The sequence below is a fragment of the Egretta garzetta genome, unplaced genomic scaffold (assembly GCF_000687185.1).
Source record: "Egretta garzetta isolate BGI_Z169 unplaced genomic scaffold, ASM68718v1 scaffold58, whole genome shotgun sequence".
NCBI classification, from domain to species: domain Eukaryota; kingdom Metazoa; phylum Chordata; class Aves; order Pelecaniformes; family Ardeidae; genus Egretta; species Egretta garzetta.
Genome location: NW_009260613.1, coordinates 329,714 through 340,296, shown reverse-complemented (window position 1 = coordinate 340,296; position 10,583 = coordinate 329,714). Strand labels below are relative to the sequence as shown.

At 47.9% G+C, this 10,583-nt stretch overlaps 1 protein-coding gene across 1 annotated transcript in view; it reads right to left on the bottom strand.

Annotated features, from left to right (window-relative positions):
• Nucleotides 1–10,583, bottom strand: part of AMOTL1 (angiomotin like 1) — a 91,969-nt gene that overhangs the window by 45,154 nt on the left and 36,232 nt on the right. Inside the window, exon 3 of the mRNA XM_035900446.1 lies at nucleotides 2,374–2,520. Coding sequence (XP_035756339.1) covers nucleotides 2,374–2,520 — 147 coding nt within the window. The remainder of the gene's footprint in view (nucleotides 1–2,373; nucleotides 2,521–10,583) is intronic.

Here is a 10,583-nt window from a genome sequence, read left to right as displayed (position 1 = left end):
GCTGCGCAGGAGGTCCGATCCCCGCCTTTTTTCCCCCCTCTTACACCCTATGGCTGTGAACCCATGCCCCCCCCCCCCGGGGCAGTGCCCTGCCAGGGTGCCCCTGGGAGCAGAGGGGACACGGCTGGAAACCAGCAAAGGAGGCAGGGCACTGCTCCCTGCTCATCTCCCCACTCCAGCTCATCCCTAACTCTGTTTGCAGTGACCCCAAAAAACAGATTCCCATCCCCTCCCTGGCCTTCCTCTCCCTAATACTCTATGCATCCCATATCCATGGCTCTGAACCCCGTCCTGATTCAACTGAGGGACAGGCGATGTCACAGGGAAATTTGGTCTTTTCTAAAATACAAATGGAATGGAATGGAATAGACCATTTCAGTTGGAAGGCACCTACAACTATCATCATCTGGTCCAACTGCCTGACCAGTTTAGGGTTGATCAACAGTTAAAGCATGGTATTAAGGGCATTGTCCAAATGCCTCTTAAGGACTGACAGGCTTGAGGCATCTACCACCTCTCTAGGAAACCTCTTCCAGTGTTGCCTTGTGTTCCAGAGATGCCTTGTGGGCTTACAGAGGCAGCCTGCATGACGATACTAAAGGAGATGCTGCATTTTTGATGGCCAAGGTCAGAAGAGTCAAATCCCCTCCTAAGCGCACTGCCTGCCATGACAAAATAAAATGCAGAATGTGTCACAGAAAAACTGTGAAACGACACTGAAAGTAAAAGGGTCCTAAAAGCGTAATTGAAGAACAATCTGTGCTCTGGCATCTTCCCCTAAAACTGCAATTTCCCTCCTGGCCAATAATGCTATTTCTAAGGGATTCAATATAACTTTTGTAATTTTGCTGGGTGAGTACAAGGAAGGCGTTATGGTGATAGATTTAATGCCAGCATTTTAAAAAAGAGCACAGACAGATCAGCTACACAACCCTAACACAGGCTACTGAAGTCATTCAGAGGCGATGGTACCATTTCTGCACCATATACACAGCGGAGCTTGCCTGGAGCTAAGCATCTAATGGCATATAACCACGGCGGGGAGGCTGGGAACCACCCTCCCAGGAGGCGTCTCTCTGACCAGTGTTTGAGCCCAGAAGAGTGCCACTGAAAGACCCCGGCATGGACAAAAGTGAGAATAAGCCCACAGCTCTGGACAGAATCCTCCCATGTCCCAAGGCAAGAAGGAGGTGCCGTTTTGAGTTCAGTTTTTTTGAGGTCATTCTTGGCAACTTTCTCCCTCTCTCCTGCTGTTTCCAATTCTCAGAGGAGTTAGTCAGAAGCACTTACATTTGGGTTTTGGCATTTGAAAATAGTTAAAAAGCAAACTTTCTCCTGAGGTCTGGTATTTCCCTGAGGTTTCATCAGTTGCTGCACATGCTGTGGGATAACTTATATACAACCCGGATTCCAGAGGGGAAGAAAAGCCTTTGACTCTTAACTACGAGAATAGGTCACTGTCCACTAACATTTCTGCGGCAAAGCCTTAAAGATGGCTGTGGGGCTCGAGGGTGAGAGAAGATTCCCAGGCTGTTTCGCTCCACGCCTGCCCTATCAGATACACCTTTCCTGCTTTCCCTGCGACAACGTTATCTGCCTACCAGCCTGACTCACCGGGGCCGCAGCCTGGCCACCAGCTCTCAGAGGGTCTGCCAGCTGCCTGGGCCAGTGTTTGAGCCAGCAAGACGCACAGACGCACACACCTCCATCTACCTATCTGCACAACAGCCGAGCATCCATCTCCTTTATATGGCCCTGCAGCTACAGCAACCTCTTACTGCTTCACTTGTGTTACCACAGCGCACAGAAGCCTCACCATACTGGACATTTTTGCAGACAAGCAATAAAAATCTCCCTAATGTACCAGAAAGCTCATAGTCTAGACTACATCCAAGATAAGCCTGTGGAAAGTGGAAAAGGCCAATGCTACATTGTCAAGGCAGCTCTTTATCATACACCACAAGGATTTTCACCCCTGCACTAGACATCTGTTAGCATCCTTGTATTTGGAGACGTACTTTAGCTGCCTGTTGTTGAGGTCCAAAAGGATCGACCATCGTGAACCTTCCACAAGTTGCCCATGGTCCTGCTCCATCAGCAAAAAGCTATGGACCGCAGTCCTGCTGTGCAGTGAAGCATGTCCTGAAGGACAAGCAGAAACGCTGCATCCTCCACAAGCAGAGGTGAGAAACAACAGTGGGTCATAACACTCAAGTCAAAGGCAACTCCCCTTTGACTCTACCGAGGATGAGAAGCTGGCCTTCAACTCTGTAAATATTATTTGCAAATGGCCTAAACCGCTCAATTTAAGCTTCAGGAAAAACCTGGAAGTAAATGCAGTGGGTTTGTATGGAAGTGTGGCCACCCACTTACCAGCTTTTTCTTTGGCACTGATTGCTTCAGCTGTTAGTGGAGAAACTTCATGCCTGCCAGCAAACAACTGGTGATCCTGGTAAAGAAAGCCAGTGTCTTCCAGTACCTGGACTGGGCTGGTAGGCTTGTAACAAACAGATGTGGAGCCTGCAAGAAAGAAGAAAGGGATGTCAGTAAATAAACCACTTGAATGAAAAAATATAAAGCCACGACTTATGACAGAAGTCCAAAATGTTTTCTTGAGCATGGTTAGATACCTGAGAAGCCCTGCTGAGGCCACTGAGCCAACCACCTCTGCTGTCCTCACCACCCAAATAACATGATAGCTCTGAGGAACAAGAGGCAGCCACCAAGTCATGTTCCATGCAGTGACCCAGCCTGGCCTTTGAGGTCCCCAGACAAAGCAAGGTTGGCACAGCCCACCTTGTAAGAGCTGGCAGTGACAAGCTCACAAATCAAGGCATGGCCCTGGGACATGAAGCCAACAGAACCAGAGTAAAACTGGAAGAGGGAGCAGGTAAAAAGAAGGAAAGAAGGATAGGTGAGGACCCAGCCATACATTCAACAGGGCTGAAGTCTGGGAAAGGCCTTGCCACAAAATCTGCTCATGAATAATAGTTCAGCAATACAGAAAATTGCTGAGACATAAAATACAGCCAACGCTATCAAGGGAGAGAGTCTATAAATCATTTTGTCCAGATGTTCTTACTACGGTAAGGAGATGATGTAGCTGGAGAGCCACGGGAATGTGGCCAGCAGACCGACTGCACAGGAGCCGCACACCCAAACTCCAGCATCCCACAGACATCACAGCTAGACCAGTTCCCCAGCCCCCTTCACAATCAGCGAGCAGAAGCAAGCTCTCCTGGCAAGCAGCAAGGCTCATCCTAAATCTGCTCTCAGGCACGGCTTTCTCCAGGGGTGCTTGTTTTAACAAGCTCGTACAAAATGCATCACAGCAGTGTAAGACAGGAATGACATTGGCTTGACCCCACAATTCAGACAGACTGGAGAGGGTCCAAATGAGGGCCACAAAGATGATCAAAGGGCTGCAGAACCTGCCCTGTGAGGAAAGGCAGAAGGAGTTACGTCTTTTGTTGCTGGAGAAGAGAAGGCTCGGGGGGGACACCTCATGACAGTGTTCCAGTACTTAAAGGGCAGCTACAAAGAGGACAGAGGTTCTCTCTTCAACAGGTGCCACATGGAAAAGACAAGGGGCAACAGATACAAGCTGCACCGAGTGAGATTTTATCTTGACATAAGAAAGAAATTTTTTACAGTGAGAACCATCATTCACTGGAACAACCTCCTCAGTGACATGGTAGAGTCCCCATGACTGGAGGTTTTCCAGATGCGATTGGACAGGGCACTAGATAATCTCATCGAGGCTCTCCTTCCCACAAAAGGTTGGACCAGGTATCTTTCAAGGTCCCTTCCAAGCTGGGCTGTTCTATGATTTTCTGCTTCCTACTTACTTTTCTGAACACTACCTCATTTTTGCAAAGAGAAGGCTCTTTGAGGTTCAAACCTTGGAAGTGAGCATCTCCTGGCCCCGAGTACCCTGGTGCAGTGGGGACAGAGCAGAATCGCTCTCCATTTCCACCACCCATTGCCAGACATTTTAGTTATGGATGGCCATCGACCTCTAGCACTGGCCACTGCTGAGGGACGTGCTTGGGCAGGAGGTGGAGGGCTCGCAGTGGCACCGGCAAGGCATCCATCTATCCCAGCAGGGCATCTGTCCATCCCAGTGGAGCAGGAAGCCCATGAGCACAGGGATCTGCAGGAAAAAACATTGGCCATGGATGATCTGGACTTATTAACCCTGTCTGCTTGGCTTGTGCTCTGCTAACTGCACGCTCACTGGCATATATCACACGGGGAGGTTGCTTTGCTCTCCTCCGTACGTGCAGGTCATCACTAACCCCACGGCCCTGCATGGAGCAGGGCAGGAGGAGGGTAGTGGAGGGCAGGATCCAGCCCGACTTTTCTACAGGCATGAAGACACTATTTTCTTCTGTGCCAGAGGAGAGGAAACAGGCATTTCTGTGAAATGTTAATGAATTCATCACTTTACCATTCATATTATGCATGAATGTGTACGGCAGTTATCTATACTCAGAGAGCAATGGGGAAAGATTGCTCACTTGAGTAGATCTAAGCTTGTGAAAACAAGCATGGTAGACTGGTCTGGAGTTTGTGCTGATGCTGCTACAGACCCAAGACAAATCTCAAGAACCCTAACTTCCAACATGATTACTCTGTTCTGGTACAGAATAACATTAAAGACACCCTTCACCGCTCCTCCACACACACGGTCCTGCCTTGGAATCAGAAATTCTGCATGAAACAAGGGAGTCTTGAACCCGGGCTTGTTTTATGAATAAAAAGTGGGTTGGGGTGAAACAGGAAATCCACACGCCCAAGGAAGACAAACGATTTCAAGCATAAAGACAACCTGAACAACCAGCAACTACCAGCTTGGCCTCACCATTCACCAAACAGAATTTAAAAGAAAGAAACTAAAACTGTACACTCCCCTACTGCCTTTTGAGTCTGTAGGCACCCTTGGCTCATGTTTTCAAATTTTCCAAGATGCAAAATGGAGAATAAAGACTTGCTTTTTCCATGATAAGAGCAGAAATTCTCACCTAACCCCTTGTCTTTGGGGGCTGTGGCTGTGGCCAAGCAATATTGTACTAAAATCACAAGGACTGGTAAATGGTGGCGTCAGTCAAACTGCTCAGTTTCTGATCTCTGTTATATCGGAGTTGAAACCAAGTGGCTCTGACCCAGGCAGAAACCATTGCACTTTGCTGTACCCATGCTGATGTCTTACCGTCATAAAATGATGTAATGATGTTTTATGATGTTAAAAACGATGTAACAAGGTTTTATGCTCATTCACAGTAGGTTTTAGTAAGATGTCAGCTGTAACTGGCACAGAAAGCCAGTTTATGTATAAAACAGGTAACGGCTGCTGAAAGATCAGTGCTTGGAGTGTGGCCACAATCCGGATCGTGGGCAATAACACAACACTTGAAAGCCTAGGGAAGCCTCACGAGCCATTTGGAGCCAGGCACGAGCCTTTTTTTTCTTCTCCCTCCTTACTATTATCAGAGCCTCCTAAATTCCAGCTCCCCTCTCCAAAGGGAAAGGGTTTGCTACACCCAGCTCTGCGGGGGTGCAAGGCACTCTTTTTTTTTTCCCCATTCTTCTATGCTGCTCACCAAGAAAGCAATTTCCATCCCTAAAACTGAATCCTGGTGCCAAGCAGCGGTGCCCAGGGGCCACAGGTAAGCAGCTGGTTGAAGGCAACCTAGGATGGAGACCATCGCCCCCCAAGGAAGGACTTTCTACCCATATCCAGCCCAAATGTCCCAAGCCACAAACTGTGGTTGCTGCCCCGTGTTTGGTCACTGCTGCTGCCAAGAAGAGCTGAACCCATCACCTCCGTAGGTGCCTGCAGGCAGCTGCCGGCTGTGCCGTGCCCCTTCCTCTCCCCCTCCCAAAGGCCAGCCCAGCCTCCTCAGCCCCAGCATGCCAGGACACAGCCCGGTCCATAGACATCACCTCTTCAATTGCCATGTATCTGGTGTCTCTTATAGCCAACTCTAAGACAGGACTACATTTCTGGCCTGGTTCAGTCCTTGCCGAATCGGGCAGCTGCTCCAGGCCTTCATTTCTGCATCTCTTCCAACTCTCCCACATCTAAGGGTTTGCCTGACACCAATTCATTTGTTTTTCTTTTTTTTTTTTTTTCTTCCTGTTAAGATAAACCTGCATTACGCCATACAGAAGCAAACATATTATCCTGGAGGGTTACTACACAGCAGCGCAATTCATTTGAAGATTCAGAGCTATCTCAATGAATCATTTGCTAAGATTAACACCAGACAGTCAGCAAGGACCCACAGACAGAGGAGCAACTCTTAAATATTTCCTGATTCTGATGTGGTTTCAGTCTGGTTTTGAAAAGGATCTACAGCAAAACCTCATAGGAAGCTCAGTGCTGCAACGTTACAGGAAAGCCACAGTTTTAGAGCAATAACAACATCCCCAAGAAGCACATTTCCTCCTCAAAAAAATAGTTGGAAAAGATGGTTTTCTTACAACCGAACTGTACTACTACTCTCACCTTCAGCAAAACACCAAAAAACTGCCCGTTGTGCAAACACAGTTTGCTGCTATTTAGAGGCAACACCTCGAGGCATCACACCCCGCTGCCTGCCTGGGTACCGCTCCGTGGCTGCCTGCAGCACAGCCCGCGCTGCTGGCACATACGGCTCCTCCTCTGCCACCCGAAAGCCACCCAGCCAAACAAAAACACACAGCTGTCCTCCAAAAAATCCTCTCCCAATTTGTACCCTACTGACCAAGCGGTTCGAAAGAGATGAGGCATTTCAAATACCATCCAAAACAATCATCTGAAATTAAAAAGTAAGTAAAGCAGCTTTACACTTTCCTATAAACTCTGCCGCGGTTTCTAAGGGAGGTCCAAAAATGACAGAACAAAAATGACATCGTTTCCAAGCCCACATCTGTCCTTCTGTCTCACAGCCAAGCCAGAAAGGAGTATAAATACCTTATTCCACATTTAAAATATTTTCTCTGCCCTGTCACTGCATAAAAATCTCAGGTCAACATGAAAGGAAAATAATTATTTAAGGGAACCAAGGAAAGGATGGTCGAAGCACTCCGGGGTCCCAGGGGCTGCCCGAAGCTGTGCTATGAATCCCCCAGGGTGGACCCATCAGTCCCTCCAGTGGGTCACAGGGACCCTCTGCCGAGGCTGGACGCCCCTCCATGAGCCTCCTGGCCTGTGAACCTTATTTCTCTCCTGAGCATCAGCCCAGTTTGGACTGGGGGGATTGCCGTACCCCATCCCCACAGTCATGCCACTCTTCCAAGGCTGGGAGGCAGATTTAAGTTTCCTTCAGCTCAGAAAAAATTAACTCACGTGTCCCGTTTCTTGGTTTACCTACACAAAGAAGACGCCACTTCCAACAGCATTGCAAAGGATGCTCTTGGTACCACCAGCAGCAATTCTCTGGCGGTGCTGGGACTCCTCTTGGTGATTGTTTCAATCAACATTGGTGATTGTTTCCCACCAGCAGCTCCCTGGTTGATGTACAGGTTTTCTAGGTCACTTCTGGGGTGGCTCACTCACTCCCGCACCCCGTAATTCTGCCTGGGAACCTCACATCTGCTACCAGGGCTCCTGAGCCCCACGGGGACCAAACAAGCACCACTAATATTATTTTCACGGGAGCAGAGCAACATCTTGCAGGACAGAAATCCAACCTACAATAACACACACCAGATGTGAAGGAGCAGCACCTCTCATTTCCCACACAAAAGGCGGGGCTCTACCACATCTGAGCTGGGAGAAGCCTCACCCCTGTGCCCAGCAGGGTTCCCCAGCCTGAGCCCCCCCCTCCCACCCCCACAGCTCCCTGGTCTGGGAAAGAAATCCTCACCCCAGTGTTAGCTCCGGGATCCACGCTGTGCTATTCCCTTGCTTGAGAAGAGCTCCTGGAATCTCCCAGCTGGGGTACTGTCATTTCACTCTCCAAAAAGTCCATCGTCCAAGAAAGCACTAGCAAGACTAATGAGAAAAGGCGATGGAGGCAGCCAAGCCCCATCTCTCCCAAGGAATCGTGCTAACACATCCAAATTTAACTGCCGACTAGGATGAACACTTTCCGTGCGACTTCAGCCTCACACGCTTATTTTCATATACGCTTCCCGTCAGCAAAAAACAAAGTGGATGAGCAAAAAAGCTATGAGCGAAGCAAAGCAAAGGCGCCTTGAAAGCAGCTCCTGAACCTGGCATGAGATCAGATGGATACAGGAAAGAGCGGAGCCAAGCCTGCCTGCCCGGGAGATCCCCCACAGATGCCCACGCCTCCCCGATGGAAATCAGGTGTGCGGGCATGTGGGGGCAAACGGTGCCCTCGCAGCTCTTTCATCTCAGACAGTTAAAGGTTTTATAACTTTAGAATAATCCGCTGGTTTTTTCCCCCTTCCCAGGCTCACCCCCGGAGGAGAGGCAGGATGCAGGCAGGGGATTTTCATCGCAGCTTCAGGCACCGAGCAGTTACCCGGGCATCAACCTGATGAAGGAAGGGATGAGTGTTCCTTAGGTGGCTGCGCTAAGCTTTGCAGAAATATGTGCATTTTAAAGGCCTCTATATATTATGAGCTATACATTTGCCTGTGCAGCTATAACAGTGAGTCTACAATACGCAGCCAGCCTAAATTCATTCAAATTGAATCAATAATTGAAATTTCTGCTTTGATCAAAGTGCCAGTGGCACGACAACTCACGACAGCGTTGCTGCTCCAAGATAAAAGGGTAAGTATTATGCAGAGCTGAAAGTAAGGGAAGAAATTCCCTGTAAAAGAGTGAAATACAAAGGCTGACACGGAGCTCACGAGTGAGACAACGTTTCTGCTACAGCCGTGCCACTTGTCAGCACAGCGAAGAGTCTGCAGACATTTTCACTACGCCATAAATCCTGATTTCCAAAACATAAAAAACTCCAAGATAAAAATTCATCACGCAAATTCTTATGGAAGGATTTTTTTTCTTCCCCCCAGTGGAAAAAAAAATAAATCAACCAACTACAACATAAAGACAAGACATTTGCAAAGCAGGAGTTTAAGCTATGATTAACTTTGCTGGACCTACTGCCTTTAAAAATGATCATGTTACAGAAAAGCACTGGCATGATCCATGTCACCTGGATATATAAGCCCTTCCATTAATTAACCAGAAGTGAAATAGGACCTGGGACTGCGGATCATTAAGTCTAGTTCCTCATTACATCAAGCAACTATATTATAAAACTCCCTTCTTGAACTGAATAAACAGCATCTGAAAACAAGGATTTTATTTTTTTTTTTCCACTCCATTTGGAGGCGGTTTCAGGATCCTCTTCCTCAGATACACACAAATATTCTTCTCGGTTCCCGCTTGCAGTCACTGACATTCCTCTTTATCCATCTATTTTTTTTTGCCAGTGGTGTCCTTTAGGTTAAATAGCTTTCACCCTGAGTCATTCCCACAAACTTGCAGCGTACAAAGGAGCCTGGGATAAGGACAGAACAAAAATAGTACAAAGACTGTACAGTACTCTCTAACTGAAAATGCAGGCATTGAACTCTATCGTATGGATCTTCAGATTTCCAGAGCTTTTCCTTTTTTTTTTTTTTATTTTTAAACACAGGCAACAAACCATAGGTAAGGATCCACAGAGCTTCATTTGATCCATGTGAAGAACTGCAAGTGATAACCCTACACTGAGCAGAGCCTTTGCATTATTCCTAAGTGTCACGTCTAAAGGAAAAAGAAATTAAACTGTCTCCCCACCAGAACATGTATTAAAACTATGAGCCTTCCGTTATTAAATCATTACAGGCAATTTATATTCAGCCACTTTTAAAAGGCAGAAATTTAATAAAGGTATTATACACAGAAGCGCTAACAAGATAATTGCCTTTAGTTCCTGCTCCCAGATGGCTGAGCTCAGATTTAGAACAGGGAAAAATCACACTAACAGCTGACAGTGTGGAGCCATCACCTTGAAAATGGCCCCAAACCGATGCACATCATGGGCAGGGGGACATGTCCCAGGGGACAGCACACGCCACTGGCAGGGACTCCCTGCCCAACCCAGGCAGCCACCCTGGGGCTGGGGGAGAGCCCCCCAGAAGTGCCTCTCTGCCTCTGCAGGACGCAGGAGCCCAGACCAGGTGCCTGGGGGTGACCCCGGTGCCTCCGGCCCTCCAGGAGCCTCGGAGGACCCTTAGCCCAGCAGGGACTTCACCGAAATATCTGCTCACATCATATACATTGCAGAGGGAGGGCAGAGGAATAACAGGTTTTTAATTATTTCGTTTAGCTTAGGTCTTAAATGGAGACTGAATTTTACTAAAAGCATTTTAATTCATAAAATTATTCACTAAATAAAATAATTTCATTATTTTCCAGCCTAAGCCTTGATCACCGGAGTTACTATTGTCTAAAGCATATTTATATTTGTGCTAACCAATATGGTCAAAGCAGATAACCCCAAGTATTGCTCAATTATTTAATCCCGGGCTATGCTTTTCTGAGATGTGGCATCCCCCTACGGACCACCCCACTCCTCCAAAGGCGCTGCCTCGACACAGGCTGGCCGGCACCGCCTCGCGCCGGCCCCCAA